Here is a 20,306-nt window from a genome sequence, read left to right as displayed (position 1 = left end):
TCTGATGCATCTGTGCCCATCTCTGATTATCGGTTCATAACTTTTGATTAAATTCTTAACGCTGATTTATCATTTAATCATTAATCATTAACATCCCTACAATGCAGTTTAGCTCCAGGATTGTACTGAATAATTTGTGGCTTCGAAGGTTCATTCATAACTCTGACAATGGAATTCTAATCAACCAGTGTCTGAAATGGTCTTTTTGAGTCACAGACGAAAGGGGACTAGTATATGAAAAATTCCACAGACCAAGCATCATTTTTCTCCCGGTCAAAAATAATAAATTGCTTTGTGTGTTTCTTTTCAGTGCCTTTAATTGAGATCATAAGGTATTATCATGTTGAATACAAACTTAAAGGAGTTGCAAGAGACCTCTCTCTGTCTGTAGTCACCACTTTATCATCTTCTGTGTCCTGCCCACAACACTACCTGATTGGCTACATGTCAAGAGTAGCTTGTCAACACTGTAGGCTACTGCCCCGCAGACAGGCTCCTTATGGTCTATTTCTATGATGACACGCATGCTCTGTTTCCCAGTTACACCACTGAAAATGCACAAAGTCAAAGCCTATGGGATTTTACTCAAAGTGAGGCAAAGCAACAGCTTTTATTTCAGTCCCAACCCCAATTATTCAGTATCATCATCAGTAACACTGTTATGATACTGGAATTTCTAACTTTGAGACGATACCTTGCAAAGTATCAATTCCACAGGGAGAATTGAATTTGCCAGCTCTACATCAAGCCTCTCATTTCTGTGCAAGCGGAGTTTGAAGAATGAGCACAGTTTGGTTTCAGGCTCTCTTGACCGGTGCAGTTATACCTATCTCTTCTGCACCGTTTGATCACCAGTAATGGAAGATGAGAATGACATGCAGATGACGATTGCATCATATGCTATTTTTGTTTTACTGACAGACTAATGAATACGTAACTTGAGTTGATGATGCATCTGCCCACATGGCAGAGACTTCAAAAACCTGGAGGAGGTGTTTACTTACCACAGTATCTCGGCTTCTATCCAGGTTCTCCAAGCATATTTTGGCATCTCAAAACTTGGATAAGTGCTTATCCAATCCCTGAAAGCAGGATATTTTGTTTACATGTGCAAAAACATAACAGGGACACCCGTTCCTTCCTAAATAGTGTGCATGTGTAATAACTGCAATCACTGCTGTGTTGTGGTTTGCAGTTGCAACAGTCTAACCCCTTCACCCCTTCCTTATAGATTTGTTAACTGAATTAACAATTCATGGACTCTTTATTAAAAGAATCAGTCTCTGTTATGTGACACTAGTGTGGCCAAAGCACTCCCACTGTATTGTTGTGTGGCAATGACCATAATTCACATGCCATTTACAGAAGCACACAATGGATCGTGGTGCTGGGTATTTGTTTCTGGGCTGTAGATGGCAGCCTTGCTCAGTATTTTTCCCCACGTGTTTTAACAACTCCACCACACTACCTCTGCTGGTTCCACATATGACAGTTTCTTCAAACAGTCACGTTTTCAGGATAACTGCATGTTAACTGAGATAATCTGACTGTTTTGTTTAAAGAAAAGTGTGTTTTTAAGAATTTTATATCTGGAAAGAACTGCTTCTTATAGCTTCTGCCTGTACTATCACAACATGCTCAGTTGACTGACTGACATGTATTTGTAGTTTTCTAAATGTATCATCTCATGCTTGTCAGAGATATTCTCTGAAACAATTGGGAATGTTCTCAAAGCTGAGGAAGAAGAGACGTGGGGTATGTTTTGTAGTAGATGGAAATGATCAACCATGTAATATTTTCTCATAAACTATTTTTGACAAACTCCTTTGGAAATGTGGACCTCATGAGGAAGGATTCATGATCCCACAGTAGGCCTAGTTAGGCAAAGGTTTATTATTCTATGTGACAATCCTTTCTGTAAGGCACAGAGGCTGACTGACTTAGGTACTCCTTTTTGAAACTGAAAAACACCTTTGGACCTTTGAAGCTGGGGCGCTTGAATATTATCTGGGACATAGAGCAGCTCTTCTCATAGTAGAGAAGACTGCCGGTGTGCTTTTCTTTATTCAGAAGGATTTGTTTCTTTCTCACTGTGTTTGACAGTGATTTTGGCACTGCTTGATCTATAATAAAATTGGGGGGGATGGATAAAGCCAGACAAAGCAAAAAAGACTATTCCTTGTTCTGACATTTTTTTGTAGATGTAATTTGACTGCCTCTGCTTTCAGTTGAGGTTTTATTATGCTGTTTTCCCCTAAGGTGAAACTAGTTTAAAAGATATTTTTCCTCAGCCAGAACTTTTCACAAGAAGTGCAGTGAAACTCTTCTCTTGTCTTCTTCTCTCATATTCCCCCTGCAGATATATCCAACTATGGATATGGACGGTGCCAGTTCAGTGGTGCTGCAAGCCTTAACCCAGGCTACCAGTCAGGACACATCTGTGCTGAAGCCTGCGGAGGAGCAGCTCCGACAGTGGGAGACCCAGCCAGGCTTCTACTCTGTCCTTCTGGTGAGGGATGATACCAAATAATTTGAATAAATCTGCTGGATTGGAAACTATTCAAACTGCAATGAAAAGAGATCATAAAATCAGTGTATTTTACAAAAAATCAGGGCGTTGTCGGGTTTGTGCTAATTTCTGATGCACTCTAGTTTTTTACTAAAGTCTGAATTTGTACATGTCTTAAAATCAGGGACGTAAACAACCTGCTTGTTGGCTAATGTTACCTTTTCACTTCAGATTGGGTTACTTGACAACTGAAGTACAAAAGGTAGAAGCGATATTTCCATCTGCTTTGTCCGTAGTTATTTTACACAACCACATCGCGCTTGTTAAGCCAATCACAAAGTTTTACGAACAATCTAAAATGGAATCGGTCTCTATGTAGTCTAACTATTTATCTTAGGTTGCTAGATATCTTAAAATTGGCCAAATTCTTGTAAACCTAGCTACTGACTGACGGCAGTCCCACTCCTCCAAACCAGCCCCTCTTTTCTGTACAAGCTGTAACTTATCTGCAGGCAGTGAATTACATCAGCAGTGGGAGACGGACTGAGGACAGGATGAAAGACTGATACTGACTGATGTCTGTGTTCTTCATTCTTTCTAAAGTTCACATTGCATTTTGATGACAGCAGTAGAATTTACTTTACTGACATTTTAGATTAGTTTCCAGTGAGGCCTTATTGAGTGTATACAGTGACTTTGCTGTTGTAAACTTTACTGTTGCCCCTCTTGAAACAATATTTAGTTATATTTAAAATCAAAATCCTGTTAAAACCTTTTCTGAATGTATTCTTTAAAAAAAAAAGATTATTAAAAAAACATCAATTCTTTTGGAATGAAAAAGAAACTGTTAGAGTATTGATAAATAACCAGGTTCATTAGAGTATGGATAAGATGGGGACAAACTAACAATTCGTTGTTGTATATTATGATCCGAGTCTATTCAAGTATATCTGAGTGTATCTTGGCTGAATGATATTACGCTGTCACATTCACCATCCATGTGTTTGCATCCCTGTAAATTAAAAAACTATTGTGGCGTATTTCTTTGTTGGTCAATTCTTAACAGAAGGAGAATATCTTTAAATCTGCACAGTCACAAATTGAGAGCCACAACAAATCACAAGATTGTGAAAGGTATGGAAACAGACAGAGGTATTCGTGTTAAAGGAATACACAAACCTCCATTTAATAGTTAAATTAACATTTTTTCACTTTTGTTCATGTTTTAATCACGCTTGATCTTCTTCAATATTGAAGAATTCAACAAAGCTTAGTCTGCGGGCATCCTCTATGCCCTGACAAGCATTTAACTTTTGGTGTACATATATTATCACAAAGCCTATGTTGATCCAAAAAACCCCTTCAGAAAATAGGCTTGCTTCTCCGTCTTAAATTGGAAGATGAATTTCAGTTTCATGTGCATTCAGTAGAGAAATTGGCCTAGGGTGTGTTCTGTCTAGCCAAGCACAAAGACTTATTCTGTTCTCCAAAAATATATTATTTTCTGTATTTAAAAAAAAAAAAAAAAAAGATTTTAGAGGTTACAGGCTATATAATGTCCTGTTTAAGTCAATGTATGTCCTAGATGACACATTTTTCAATAAAACTGTGGCTTGTGTAGCATTTAATTTGTCTGACTTGTCTGGTGCACCATCTAATCTTTACACAGTATCTGCATTTTAAAATAAACAATATAAGTAACCTTGTGTAAGTTTTTGCGCCTGCCTTGAGGTCAGATTAGGATAAAAATGTAGCTGAATCCCAAGATAAGTATGACAGCAAGTAATTCCAGATGAACAAGCAAAGAGAAGCAGATTTTTATTACATGTGAAATCCAGTGAGGAAGAGATTCCCTCTTTAACAAGAATGAGAGAAAGTCAAATCTTGAAACAAAGATAGTATAAAAGATAGTATAAAATAAATAGTAACATTTCAGGATTTGGAGGCATTTAAATCTTCTGTTTATACTCTACCATCTTTTCTCTCTCTTTAAAATCAGATTTACTATATAGACACGATCAGCAGTTGGAGCTGCTGCTGTGACAAAATAGACCCTTACCACACAATTGCTGCAATGTGTGCCACCATATCTTACTCGGAAGCATAACTCTGTCAAATCTGAACACAAAGACATGATTCATGCGACTTACACTCTTGGAGGATGTTATTATCGCGAATAAATATCCATTAAGTCTGAAGGATGCTCCCTAAAACTCCAGCACTTTCCTAAGAATCACCATGTTCTCAAGTTTTCTTCGGTGTCGAAGTGAGTCAGTTTTCTGTACACTAATGGGTACATTACAAACAGGAAATGTGAATAGCTAATTTGCCAAAAATGTGATCAAACAGGCTAAATAAATGGGGTTTAAATCTTAGCCCACAGCTTACTCACTGACTCCATGTAAACTTTGGGGGTTAATCATGCTCCATTAATGGAAAATCCATTTATATGAACTATGTTTCGCTATTAACACTTTTGTCATTACTATGTCTCATAGCCATTTATAAAACATTTATGGTGGGGCTTGGTGTTATTGGAGACACAAAAACTTATTGCTTTAATTTAGCCTGTGCTGCCATGGTCCATATCAATTAAGCCAAAGGCGTGCAGTGTACCCTGTCTCCTTTAATTCAGGAGAGTTATGTCTCTGTACATCACTACAAAGACAGTACAGCAGGGACAGCATCGATAAATCAAATGTCAGCCAGGCCAGCAAAAATCAAGTTGCACTGATGCATCTAATAAAAGTTTAAAAAGTGGAGTGGGCAGAATTTAACTTTCAGATTCAATTCAGTAGTTGCACTGTGCAGCCCTGCTAATAGTCTTCTATTTCCTTGATACAACAGAGGGATGTTATGAACCATTTGTTAACTCATGTTTCCCTACATCTCCTAATCCTGAAAAGTAAGAGGCAAGAAGAGCTGCAGCACTTAATCAATTACAGAAAATTAATTACCAGCTATTTTGATAATCGATAAGTTTCAAGCAGAAACTTTTTCTGACTGATGATTGAATAAAACAAGCAAGTTGAAGACGTCACTTTCGGCTCTGAGGACGGACACTGTGATGAGCACTTTTCATAATTTCTGACATTTGTAGATTAATTGTGAAAATGATCGTCAGATTACTCGAAAATTAAAATTATTGTTAGTTGCAGCCCTACAGCCAAAATTCCGATCTCTGATAATACTGTGCTGCTCTTTTTGGAGCTCCTGTTTTTACGGTGAATAGGAGAATGCCATGACAGCACGCAGAAAGATCTTCTAGAGTTATGGCTACCTTTACCCACTCAGAATTTTTAGCACTTTGAAGAAATAAAACTGCATTAGTGTGTACAACTCAGACACTTATACACTTGCATATATCACAATGCCAGCGCATGCCATTATGGCTCTGCACCAGTATCTTCAGTTTGGTTGGACTTTTTCTTTCATCTAGTCTGAGCTGTCACACATCATTAAACTGAGTCAGTCTTTAAATTGCCTGGTATTACTAAGTCGAATTTTAAAAAAACAATGTTAGCTAAGCATGTATGTGTTCTTTCCCCCCATAGAATATCTTCAATAACCACATGTTGGATGTGAACGTCAGGTGGCTGGCTGTGCTGTACTTCAAAAATGGCATTGACAGATACTGGAGGAGAGTAGCGCCTCAGTAAGTGCCTGCTCCTCTTTCTTGTTCCCTATTGCTGTCAGCGTCTCATTTTTTTCTTTATTTTCCTTCTTCTCCCTTCCACTGCTTGTCTTTATTCTCTCCTCCTTACTGTCTCTATTCATCAGTCTTAATCTCCCTGCCAGTTTTTTAGCCTTTTTTGTCACAGATATTTGCCTTCATTTTCCCCCATTGTGTTTTCTTTTACCAGTAATAGCTTACGTCTGTAGTTCTGTCTCCACGACTTTTCACAGCTTTCCTCTTTCTACCTTTCATCCTGATTATTCATATTCATTGTGCTCTGATTTTATACACAGTTTATCCTTTTGTGTCTCTCTGTGTCTGGTGGATCAGCTTTGAGTATTCAAAGCCTACAGTCGGTCTTTGGGTACTTGACTAGCTGGCTTTTGTTAGATTTGAATTGAACACTTGCTCTTAAATCTGCAGGTTGGCCGGAGGTAATCAGTCCTGCCTCAGCACTCTGTGGCCACTCGTCGACCACTTCAAATTATTGCTATTCTCTACTTTCTTTCTAAAGTTTTCTCCTTTGTTTATAGTTGTTCCACCCCTGTCAGTAGTTCAGTAAACTGAATTTCATTTGCCAGAGTGCTGTGCAAGAGGTTTTGGCCCTTGGATTATTTATCTGATTAGCTTCGGTCCTTTGTCATTGATCCAGGAATTGGACACTGCGTGGGAAGCACAATGCATGTGGTGTCACTATACAAGGCATAGGTCAGAATACGTAGCATTTTTACTCTGTTATTTATTATCACTGGGATTTACAGTATGTACTCCAGCTGAGTCAGTTTTATTATTAAATAAAAAAACAGTTCTTCAATCTTGGTCCCCGAGGCCCCCTGCCCTACAGGTTTTTGATGTTTCCCTGCCCCAACACACCTGATTCAAATGAATGGGTTGTTATCAGGCTTCAGAAGAGTGGCATAATGAGCTGATCATTTGAATTAGGTGTGTTAGGACAGGGGCCCCCGAGGACCAGGATTGAAAAACACTGATTCAAACCATAAGAGAATGTTGGTCTTACATGCTGAAATATTCTTTACATTATTATAAGTGCATGTGTTTTGTTTTTTCTTTAATTTCTGTGAGAAACTAGCCAAATGTAGATGATCTCTCAAGAGAATTATGTTGCACTATTGTGCTTGGTGCTTCACTGGCATGGCTGACTGAGTCACTTAAGAGTAATGGAGCTATAATTAATGTTATAGTAGTAGTTCCACCTTTGCTTTTTATGCTGTGACAAGTCAAAAGGTCTTCTGACAGAAATATAATTTTTTGATAAATTGAAAAAACTCCCTCTCATAGCTTTGTATTAATGCTATCCAGGACTGTACTCGGGTGTGCCAGTTGTCCACAATGCTGGAATTATGAGACTGGAATTGAATTGAATGTAATTCATAGATAAACAATTTTAGACCAAATCACTGTGATGTTGTGCTAACAACAGTCACTTCCGGGTGTACTACTGGCAATGCATGCATGGTGAAAGTGTTTTTATTAATGAGATACGAGACCATCACACATGCATTTTAGATGAATTGGCTGTATACACTTGGAAATAACATCAGGAAAATAGAAAATTACATTGCATGTTTAGGGGGTCTTTTACCCAGAAGTTATTGTAAACACTGTGATTCGGTCTAAATAATCTAATAAAGCCAATACAGAAAGAGAAAGGAAGCCAAAACTTACATGGCTTGATTTGCTTATTACTGCTATGTGAGTTGTATGCCATAGAGACAAACAGAAAGGCGAGACAAGTGGACGTGTGTGCATTAAGGTGGACATTTAGAGCAACATTATGTAGGCAAACTTTTAAAGAGAGAGTTGGTTTTTAAATGTCATTCTCAGGTCAGCAAGTATCTGATTTTCACAGTTCGGATCTAACGCAACCAGAACAAATATCCTGTAACCGAGGATTTATGAGACCTATGTGCAATAGGGAAATATGTAGTTGTTTAAGACATGTTGACTTAGGAAGTGTGTATTGTGGTGTTGTTGCACTTGATTGCAGTTAATCTTAAGGGGCATACGCCTTGGATTTGACTAATGTGGCACATCTCCGCAACTCGACAACGGTGTGTTTTCCACCTCATTGTCATAGTTTGACATTTGAGTGTTTTTGTCAATGTGTCATGCGTACAAACATGCCCAGCCCACACAGGCTTACCAGACACCACAAGTTTATATAAGCCACGTCCAGAATGCATGCATTTGCATAATTCTGTCAAAAAGCTGACAAGCATGCTCATTCCTGTTTGCTGAGATGCCTTTTCCTTGAAAGGGGTTTTAGATACTTTCCATTGCATTGCTTAGAATGACCTGAAAAAAAGCTGTGAATATACAACAGAAAATACACAATTTAATGTGAGCACCACAGGTTGTTATATTTTAAACTGTTTTGCCAAAAATAAACCTGGCTCTGATGATCAAAAACATTTAGACACCCTGCCTTGGATTAAGATGAAATATAATGCTGTGCATTTGTATTTAGTAAAAATGGGATTTTGCTCTTTTCTGTCTCATATATGTCAGGATAGCTTTTCTCTCTTTGATTTGTCTCTGTGCCTGTCTTGATTTTCTTTATTTTTCCCCAGTCATGAGATTTTCTGGTTCCTTTTGCTTACAAACACTAAACAAGGCTCAGACACCCGCTGGCATGTGTTAATATATATTTTAATCTCCCATCCATATTTCTTTTAAGCTTGCCTCACTCCCAGATTCTCAAAATATGTCTGTTGTAAATCTTGTTTCACTAATTCACACTCTCCCCCCTAATAATTTGTCTTCCACCCATATCTCTTCTCTCTGCCCAAGGTTACAGCGTGATTCATTCCTCACATCAAACACTCTCCCACTCCATCTAGCTTCGGCTGCAGTTGAATTAGACAGAACAGGGTAAATTAGGGTAAAAAAAAAAAAAAAAAATCACAGATTTACTCTGCTACTCCTTCAAAACAGCCCTTACACTGGTTGCAAAAACTTACAGTCATGTTGCAGGCGACAAGATGAGAGTTGGAGGAGAGCAGGGACTTTATCCAAAGCTTACTGATTAAATCAGGCAGCTGGCAGGTCCTGCTCTATAGAGTGTTATGCAGGGATTTAATTGATCCCATAACAACTTGGCAGAGTGATGTCATATTCACATCTTCACCATATTAAAGCTGGAAGTTTGCATGTGCAGAACTTGAAATGAAATTATAAGGCTTGATGGGCACCCTCTCACAATAATGTGACATGATGGCTCAGTGGCACTCTCACTCTGCAGAAAGAGGGCCCCGGTTTAAAACCTTGGCCCTGTTTTTTTTTTCTCTGTCAAGTATCTTCCTGCATCCTTATACATTTGTCTGTGTTTCCTTATATCTTGTTTTTCTCTGTCCCTTTGTGGTAAAAAAAAATCTGAAAACCCATTAAATAAAGCTGCCCCAAGTGGTGCACAGTTGAATAATCAAACAAACTAATCAGACAGGCAGTGCTTGAAAAGTGTGTTTTACTCTTATTTGGTGCCCATCATTCCAGACCAGTTATGGTGAACATAATTATTTAGAGATGTGTGTGATGGCATGTAAACTGTTTTCTGTTGATTTTTTTCTTTAGTAAGTACATATTTTGTGTTACTATTGCTCTTCTTCACTCTCTCTTGACCCCCTCTCTGAACTTCTTTCTGGTTGCTTTGTTCACAGTGCTTTATCAGAAGAGGAGAAGACGTCATTGCGTGCTGGTCTTATCACAAACTTCAATGAGCCCGTTAATCAGGTTAGTGGGGAGTGCCATTTCCAGATTTTGATTAAGATTATTATACTTACTGTATAATGTACAAAAAAATGATTTAAATCATTATACCACTTTTTGAATCTTTTTTATAGTCCATTTCACATTTAATTAACTTTTGTATTACTGTATTGCACTGTAATGAATGCATAATGATATGAAAACCTTGCAGAGTCTTTTTAAATTGGCTTGAAATGGGTAATCAATCGTAATGAACACTAGATCTGCAATTGTTGCCATTAAAGTTACAGTCTTGTCAAGTTAATTTTATTTATATTGCCCAAAATCAATTTACAGTTTGAACAGCATATGGCATCTGACCTCTATCTTTAGAGATGAAAAGCATTGCATTGCATTGCACCATAACAATAGACGACATGAAGTTTACATGATGAAGTACCTGCTTTCAGAAAGTTTCAAAGTGCTGCTGAGTCATTGATGTAATTCAGTGGACGCCTGGAAAGTAGAAAGAACATACAAAAAAGTTTGTTATCAGACAAAATATTGAAAATATTTGAGAGAATTTCACTCCACTTATTTTGACATTACTTTTGATGTCAAACTTCTTTGAATGTTTGTCATTGTTTGTATAATTTGGTCAAACAGACTCAGAAAAAAGACTTTCACCAGATTTTGTTTCCTACATTGCCTTTTTTGAATTCAAGGAATGAGGGATGAGGGAGAAAACACCTTTAGAAGCCCGGTTGTTCTCATTAAGGAAGTGGTGTAAAGGCAGCTGATGTGAAATATATTGGCAGCGTTTTCAAAACTGCCAATGTATTTCCGCCACCTGTTGAGACCAAAACTGTTATGATTTTCCTAATAGCATCTCGACTAAGTTAGATTGGACCAGCTGTTCCATCTAAACAAATAGTTCTCGTCACAACAACGACAACTCACAGCTTTTGTTTATGTCTTCAGGAGATAAAGTGCAAGAATTTAGGAAAAATAACTGTACATTCATAGTCCCAGAGGAAGACAATAGTGATTATGGTAATAAACGTACTGTAAAATGTCTTTTAATTACATGAATGAACCAGCTCTAGTGATAACTTTAATTTCAACATGTACTGAGAGGATATTATTTCAACAGGTAATATCCATGTCTGTGTGCCCAAGATGCTCTAAATAGGCTTAAGCAATTAACATATATAAATATGAAGGTTAGAAAGGATGATTAAAGACAATGATTGTGCATATGTGGACTTTATGCCAGGGTCAGAAAGTCTGTTGATAAGCCATCCTTTTTACAGTTCTTCAGGGAATGCTGCAACAAACAAATAATCCAGGGATCAAGTGGTGTGTTTTACATCTGTCAGAGGGGAAATGGAAGGTGGCCTTGAAAGGTGGCCATCCATCCTGGTTTCTACAGCTTGTATTTCCCTAAGGGAGAGCCCTCCAACATCAGGGCTGACAGTGTCCATATGGCAAGCAATGAATGCCATTTAAACACCATATGTCTCACCAGTCACAGCCTGTCCTTCCCGAACCAAAGCACCAGAAGGGGTTGTGCGTGCAGTTGTGAGTGTGCCACTGTTGTTGGGAAAGTTTGCATTTATACATTCTGTAATCCAAGCAAATTGAATGACCTCATGTGGCTTTCTTAGAAAACATAATGGCTTATTGATACTTGAAAATTAAATTTGCATTAGGTTGCTTAAGGCACAGTGTGTGTTATTAAAGCACACATTCTTTCGACAGTGCAATCAGTTCTCATTCTCTTGTTTCTAACTGATTGTGTATTGTACTGTATAATTATAAGGGGGCTTAAAAAAGCTAAAAGCTAACGTGTGCCCATAGCCACTTTAATCTTTGTAATATGAATACTAATAATACAAGTAAAACTTGAATAGACTAAAAAGTTTTTGGAATTAAAGATTAAACTGCAATCACAGAAAATGTCTATGTCATAGACTTTTTACTGTTAAGCAACAACCCCTGTAAACAGGGCCATCAACATTTTGCCTGTTATTATGTTAAATTATGTTTTCACCCATGTCTGTTTGTTTTTGGGTGGTCAGTTTGTTAGCAGGATTACACAAAAACTACTACATGGATTTCCACAAAACTTGGATTGAGGATGGGTCTCAGCCCAGACTAGATCCCATTAACTAATGGATAAAAGGACGGATCCAGGACATGTTGTCTGCTTGTCAGAAAGGCCTTTTTTCAACATTTTTGTTAATTTCTCATGAATAATGAATGGATCTTGTTGAAAAGAATTAGTTGTATTTAGGTGGCTGGTTTGTATGTGCGAGTAAAATTTGATGTGGATCCTAGATCTGGTGAGCTTAAAAAATATTTGGGCAGTTATGGGTGGTCCAGACTACTCTAAATTATACATTGCACTGTTTTCTTAAGTGATGTAGTTTAATTCATTTGGCATAACCACCTTCTGCTGTGCCTCTGGTCATTTTTCTTTTCCCTCTGTGTTTTTCCAACAGATAGCAACCCAGATTGCAGTACTGATAGCCAAGGTGGCCCGTCTGGACTGCCCCAGGCAATGGCCAGAGCTCATTCCCATTCTGCTCGAGTCCGTGAAGGGTCAGGATGGCCTGCAGCAGCACAGAGCGCTGCTAACCTTCTATCATGTCACCAAAACCCTAGCGTCCAAACGACTGGCGCAGGACAGACGGCTTTTCCAGGATGTAAGACCATAGTTTAAGCCACTTGTCAGTTGTTTGTCACTATTCTCACAAACGTTGTTTTCTTTAATCTTATTGCTTGTCAATTCTTGGTCATTCACTATCCTTCCCTGGCTTTTTGTCCGCTGCACTTGAGGCAGTAGCTGTAAACACCTGAATATAGGTCACTTTAGGTCAGCAAGTAAAGAAAAACAAAACTCAAACTCTGTCCACTGCTGCTTTTGTAGTTTGTCACCTTCTTCTTTTTCTTGAGTTCTGCCCTCTGACATTGTCATGTTACTTTTTTCTTTTACTTCTTTTTCCTCTTTCTCTTCTTTTTCACTCTCAATGTGAATAAATGAATACTAAGATCACCTTAAACATTGCACATTTTTCAGTTACATATTTAGCCTGAAGGAGATGCTGTTTAGCTACTATATGAGACAAGCTGAGATTTATGGCAGCCAGAGTCTCTGCATGCATGTGTGTCTGTTTTCATGCATGATGTGAACATGATTGATGTGTTTGGGAATAGATTTGTCTGTGTTGGTAGTTGTGTTTAAGAGAGATTGTGTTTGAGGGAGGGTTGTTTGTGTGAGTTAATGTTTCTTTCAAAGAAGCAGTGAATCAGAGGAAATTGCTCTTTTTTTTGCCATTTTAAAGAACACACAACTTAAGCAGAAAGAGAAGAGAAGCGGTTTAAAGGAGTAAGATGATCAAACAGACCAACAGAGGGAGAAAGAGAGTGACAGAGACATACCAGTGGACATCAGAGGCAGTGACTGAGACCAAATAGTTGGACGTAGTGCAGAGGCAGCCTCGGTGCCAAAATGTGTGCCCTTAGGCAATACGAGGAACAAAAGCAGTCTGAGCCCCATTTAACAGTGCGGTTTTTAAATGATGCACTGATGACTTTGACGCTAAATGGCCCGTGCGATGCTTTCTCTCCTCTGGCACGACATGACAAGTGGCTCTGTGGCCACACACACACACACACACACACACACACACACACACATACATACACACACACACACACACACACACACACACACACACCATGCATTGTGAAAGAGGTGACTAGACAAAAGGACAATGCAACACCGTTAATTTCGGTTCCTGTGGCATGCATAACCCTCTAAGTGTTTTTTAATGTGGAGTCCGACTGTAGAACATCTTCACTGCTGTTGAACCTTGAATGACCTCAGATTCTGTAGCTGTATGTATTTTACATATTGGTTATTCGTGCACACCGCAACACCCATCTCTGTCTTGTTGTAAGGGTCTGTTCACCATCTCTAATACCACACCTGATTGTCAAATCAAAGGCTTAACAGCAGGGACAAAAACTTGCGATGACCCCACATAAGCTCCATTGTTTTCATTACCTAAGAAAACTGTGAACCAGCTGAAGTTTTGTCGTGAGTTATACATTTTGAACAATGATTATTCACTGGTTTCCAGAAAGTTACCTTTGGTATTTATTCACAGCCGAGTATCTCTTTTACCCACTATGTTTACTCTATTCTTTTTCTCACTCTATTTAGTATGGACATAATGTGAACATGAGTACTGTTATCGTGTGTGGGGGTGTTGGAGCGTGTCTTCTTGTACTCGATGAGTGTGTGCACTTCTCTCCAGTCCTTCGCCCCACTAAAATAGTTTGTAGACAATGTTGACTGCATCATGGGAGATGATGCATCGACAGCAGTACATCAAAAAGCTCTTTTTGGCCCACTTGTTGGGATTTAGACTAGACCCCGGCCGGTGCTTGATATTTAGGGCTGGTGCCAAATCTCATACTAGGGAGTTAAAAGTCTGATCTCGATATATCAGCTGATATATACACACATTGGTTGCAATGATTCCTCATATGTGGTTATCAAACACTTGTGACACAGAGATGTAACGGAGGCAGGATATTTTACAGATAAGCAAAAAAAGTTCTTGTTTAAAATGACATGCGGTCGTCTGAAACAGTAAATGTCACTGCTAATTTAGCATATTTTTCTGCATTATAATCTCTAAAAAGTTCCTGTGTTGGCGCATATAGGTCAACATAAACCCTGATATTGATATATCAGTAATAGGCCAATATCGGCCAATAATGTCAGCCAGCCCATATACTGATCGGACTCTAGTCTAGACTGTGACCTCGACTAAGTTACCAGACACAGAGCCAAACCGATAGCAGGAGACACAGGAAAGTGAGGGTGACACAGAGGCAGGGTGTGTGGGTGATAGGGTTGTTGGCGAAGTTCAGTTTTTGGAAGTGTCAGGAGAGATGTCCCAAAGCAGAAAAGCTGAGGGAACATCTTCAGCAGCTAAACACTGTAGACGCTGCCCCTTCCCACTGTCGTTCTGACAACAACCTCCAACTTCTCTTACTCAACAAAAAAAACTGGCTCCCAGTACAATACCATCATCTGTCAGCCCAACCTTAGTAGGCAAAGTGTTTGAAGTAATTAGAGGCTGCTGATCACAGAAGGGATAATCTTAGAAGAAGTTATGGAGTAGTGAAGAAAAAGCTGATAAAGTTAAAAGCTGTATTCAAGGAGAAGGAGGACAGAATCTGGGACACTTTGAGAAGTGATTTCTGCCTCCCAATGTTTCGAAATGTGCGTCAGAAAAAGCATGTACATTTTAGAAAGAAGTGGAGACAGTCAGGAGGGAACTGCTGCCTTTTATCTTTATAAAAAAAAAAATTAAATACTGGCTAGAAAAATAAACACGACATAGCAAAATTTGCAGAGATTTAGAACCGTTTTCCTCCCCGCATGATATGAAGAACAAGTGGAGAATAAGCGAGGGACCAAAACAATAATATAAAAACCATTCATCTTGAAAATTGATCCATGAACGGGCACCACGCGTAGTCAGTACTTGAGAAGAACGTCACAGTGCTAAATAGGCCATGCGTGAATGGCAGCGTTTCACAATGCAGTCATTCAATTGAAATTATTGTTATTGAGTAATAGACCCACAGCGTCACCAAACAGGACCGTTCAGTCTCAGTGGTAGAGTTGAGCTGTGGACGGTATTGCCCCAGACAGTAGCATGAAAGACGACATGACATATCAAAGTGAATATAACTCGGGGGCATGCATGTCAAAGTGGATCTCAACACAGGTATGTCAAGCCTGATCCCAACAGGCTGGTTGTCAGTAGCTGTCATTCATCAACTGTACATAGGTTCTGAGTTACCTGGGGTTTCCCAGAGGCTGGGGCATCATATGTGTGGGCAGGCACATTGTAAGACCCATGTTTTTTTGTTACCTTACTAAATTTGAAACTGCACTGAGAGGGATGCAGCAACAGGGTATATTTTTGCCCGAACTGGATTAATAGAAATACTTCCACAGACACGAACACGCACGCACAGAATCTACCAAAAATGTATTTGTGCTTTTGCTTTTGGAACACAGCAGTTGTATTTTTGAATAATCGACCGAGAGCTCTGAGGAGACTGCATTCTTTAAAAAAAGTTTTTTCAGGTAATAATACACTGCAGAATGTTTTCTCTATTAAGGTGATACTCAATTTAATACAAATTGCTTTTTCTTAAAGGTTGTCCAGAGGTTGTCCGGAGTAACCACTTTTTAATGCTTTTTACAGGAACATTTCAGCTCACATATTTAAAACATTGCAGGGCATCTGTAAAGACACTGCATTGTTGTACAGCTACTGCAGTGTAGAGCTTGTTTGCGACTCTCAAATGTGCAATGAGTTTGGAGATGAACGGGGCGGGTGATAACCAGCGTCTGGCTTTGTGCTTTTGAAAAGCAATAGAGGAGAAATATCCCAAAGGATGGGTTCTCATAAACAGATTTTCAAGTGAAATGAACTGCACTTTTCTTGGATGGCTTTGGTTTGTAACTCTTCCTGCTGGAATAGAGAATCTGCCCACAAATGGAGGAAATTGTTTGCTTTTATTGAAATTGGCCTTTCTATTGTCTCTGTCCGTACTCGTAGAAAGGAGCAGACAATCCATACTTCCACACACACACACACACACACACACACACACACACACACACACACACACACACACACACACTCTCACCACATGGGTGGGAAAAATAATTGATTTTTGGATGCATCTGAATTCTCTCGAATGATTTAGCAACAATTCACCAAAGTCATTAAATGAAATTCTGATGTTTCCCATATTCAGTCAGCCAGCTAGATAACCAAATGCTTCCTCTATCCGGCTGAATTGTTAAAAAATATAACAATGTCTTCATTATCAAAGGGGTGGTATAAGGCGGTCAGTTCACTGGTAGGAAGTAGTTATGGAGATGTTGTGAGAGAACTCCAATAGTTTGGATTTTGGTTTACTTTTTCAGGTATGTTTCAGCTCTTGTGGTGCTGTTTCACAATGTTTTCAAGTGCAGTGTGCCACTGCAAATTGCACCAAGTGCAGAAAAACCTCACCTTCAGCTATGCCGATCAAGTCTTTTATTTGATCATGTGAAAAACACACATATTGTGTTATGGTCTGTTTTGTGCTGGCTAGCAAACATCAGGTATGGTTGGTTGGTTCAGCATTGGCTGCTGACTTGTAATAAGTACTTGTTTGTCTTTCCATGTTCAGGTTTAGATTTGAGAAGTCTGATTGTGGCAGTTGTTTTAATAATGGCACCTATAAATGTTATCTTTTCACTTCAGTTATCAAGTGTTTAAACCAATTATCCAAATACTGTTTGATTATTTGCTGGATGAGAAAGGGTTACAGGTTATGTTAGACTAATTTACTGAGATGAAATCTTCCTTTTACTGTTAAATGACCGTGGCACTCAACCATTATGTAATATATTTACTTCATTGCTCTCTCTCTATATAGTGCATTTAGTCTGAGTGTGAAAGTCTGGCAATTTCTGAATGGTGTGAAAGAAGCATAATGGAAGTGATGGCTATTTAAGAAATTGCACTTATGTCAGACTTCAGGTTTATACAGACTCATTATTTAATGCACCTTGTAATATTTTTGCTGTTCTTTTAGCAATTGTTTACAATAGGAATGTATTAACATGCAGATCCTGTTTTGTGCACAAGAATGTCGATACAATGGAGCTGAACCTGGACTCTGGAGTAAACGGATACTGAAAGCTCCAACATAAATCTCCTTCCACATCAATAGGTGGTGTACTGACCATCAGTTTATTATTTTTAAGCATATCCATGTGGAATACACTAAAATGACCTTAGATCCAACAGAAAAGTGTTAAAACACATACGTCGCATATATCAGTTGATTGTCTGAAAACAGAACGCCAAGGGTGAAGAAGTCGTTAGAAGAATTTGAGATTGTTTCCTAAATCATTTTCAGGTTCCATGAGTTGGATTAGTGTGGGATCTGTGGAACAGCTCTCGAGAAATCTCTCCAAAGTGGAAACTTGCCAGTCTTGCAGTTTTCTGTAAAGAATCTATCAAAGCCTCTGCTGTGCTGTCAAAGTAGGGATTTCACTTTCAGCAGGCATACATCACCACCAACTGAAGCACTGGTTCTCAGATTACTCCCACTTGACACTTCAGTGTTACAGACCGCACGTAGTTCATGAGCCGATGAGTTGTTCAGTTCCTGTCTTTGAGATTTTGTGTTCTCCGTGAAACTCTCCACAGACTAATTTCAGCAAGAGAAATGTCTTTTGAACATTTAACAGTGTAAGAATATCTGACTGTGTTGTTTTCCTGAATCATAGTCACAGTGAATTGCGTGAGTATTGAGCCGCTATGTTTGAATAGTTCCAGGGATGTGATGTTTTCCTCTTTTCTGTTCTGTTTATTCTTTTTATGAAAACACCAACCAAAGAATAATCCAAAGCTCATTATTGTGCCGCGGCAGATTTGTTATATTGTCTGGGCTACTGGGCCAGACAATACACTACACAGCTGATGGAACTGAGAGTACTTTTGTCTACCTTTTGATGATCTTGTTTTGCCTCGACAGGAGAATGCTGTCATTGAAAAAAATTTAAATTGGTTTGAGCTCAAATAATGTTATGGTAGTGACTGTAATAGGAAGTTCTATTAGAGCTAAATTAGACCTGTGACTCAGAGGTCCCTCTTTGCTCACTGTGTATTCGTTCTGTGTTGTGTATATTTTTCGTATTTGTAACGTCATCAGTGTAGCTGGCACACATGCAAGTCTGGTGTGAAAACACATTTGTGATAATTTCCATGTGTTCATAAGAATCCATTTAAATAACTGTTGCTGAATATGATCACTGATCTAGAATAATTGTATCTGTGTGTGATTGACTGTACTGTTTGTGTATGTCGGCAGCTGGCGTCAGGCATCTACAGCTTTGCATGCTCCCTGTGGAGCCATCACACCGACTGCTTCCTCCAGCAGATCTACGCCAGAGATGAGGCTGCAGCGCTCAGCTCACTGGAGAGGACGCTGCTCTCCCTTAAAGGTATCAACACTTGCACACACGCTTGCTTACACATGCCCATACAAACACGACACAACTGCACTGTCATGCAAAGCAGAACAGTGATCTATTAATGCAAAATGGTAAGTAAATCATGGCATTGTATTACATAATGTGATGTGAATTATCAAGATTCCACCTATTGACAAAAACTTTATGAAGCGGACAAGTTGTGACCTTCTGGAAATATTGTGCTGAAACACCACTTCAGTGGAGTAAGGTTTAAAGGGGCACTATGTAGTTTTGGAGAAAAAATTAAAACTCAGAATTTTAATTATGCAATATGAATGAGGTAATAATACAAACTCAGAAATATTTGTTTTTTCCATAATTTCCTCTGTTCTCAGAGGAAAAATAACATCCCCAGAACACTGCTTGAAGCTAGAAAGGTGGCAGGGTCCACCAAATATAAACAAACAAACAAACAAACAAACAAACAAACAAACAAACAAAAAAAAAAAAACAGTATGAAATTGCGTTGTCCTTTTAAGTTCAGTTTGTTTATTCAGTTTATTCAGTCATGAAAACAAAGTTTGTTTATTAAGTTTGGTTAGACATAAAAAAAAAATCAGTAAATGCAGATCATTCCTTTTTCGGTTTCTTCTCCAAAACAACATAGTGCTCCTTTAAGTTACCGGGTGTATGCCAACTATTTTGCCGGAATTGCATGTAGTTGTCTGGAAGATAAAAATATCAACGACCAAAATGTCCACTGGGAGACATATCAAATAAATAAATTCAACGTAACACTTTATATTAGGGAACACATATTAACCATGAACTAGTTTCTTATTAGCTTATTCTTAGTAAGTGGTTTACAACAACTCCCTAACTCACTATCAATAAGCAGTGATTAGGAAGTTATTGAGGGAAAACTCTCACAGTAGTTAATGACCTAGTAGTTGCAGAATATGATCATGCAGAATAAGGCATTAGTAAGTGATTCATAATGGCTTAAAAACAGCCACTATGCTACTAATATGCATGGTAAAAAGAAACTAGTTCATGGTTAATATGCGTTCCCTAATATAAAGTGTTACCACTTTTATTATACAAAGGTTTGATTTTGCCCCCACTGTTAACACATTGACTAATTCACATAGTGTTTAAGTTCTCACCACAGTTGTGTTTCATCCCAATGCTCCCCAGTGCACTGTCAGTGATTTCTGCCTGGGGAAAAAAGAAAAAAAAAAATCAGGTGAGCCCGAAGAGTAGCACGACATTCAAAAATCACATACTCCAGCAACAGCCCAGCACTTTAGCTAGACAGCAGTTAACACCACTCTGAAATGGTG

The 20,306-nt window shown here is 38.6% G+C and overlaps 1 protein-coding gene across 1 annotated transcript in view; it reads left to right on the top strand.

Moving 5' to 3' along the window:
* Window positions 1–20,306, top strand: part of ipo11 (importin 11) — a 117,217-nt gene that overhangs the window by 3,388 nt on the left and 93,523 nt on the right. The window contains exons 2-6 of the mRNA XM_073466068.1: window positions 2,360–2,509; window positions 6,064–6,164; window positions 9,863–9,935; window positions 12,395–12,598; window positions 18,861–18,993. Of these exons, the coding sequence (XP_073322169.1) occupies window positions 2,372–2,509; window positions 6,064–6,164; window positions 9,863–9,935; window positions 12,395–12,598; window positions 18,861–18,993 (649 nt within the window). The 5' untranslated portion in view covers window positions 2,360–2,371. The remainder of the gene's footprint in view (window positions 1–2,359; window positions 2,510–6,063; window positions 6,165–9,862; window positions 9,936–12,394; window positions 12,599–18,860; window positions 18,994–20,306) is intronic.

The sequence above is a fragment of the Pagrus major genome, chromosome 5 (assembly GCF_040436345.1).
Source record: "Pagrus major chromosome 5, Pma_NU_1.0".
NCBI classification, from domain to species: domain Eukaryota; kingdom Metazoa; phylum Chordata; class Actinopteri; order Spariformes; family Sparidae; genus Pagrus; species Pagrus major.
This window is presented reverse-complemented; position numbering and strand designations above follow the sequence as displayed.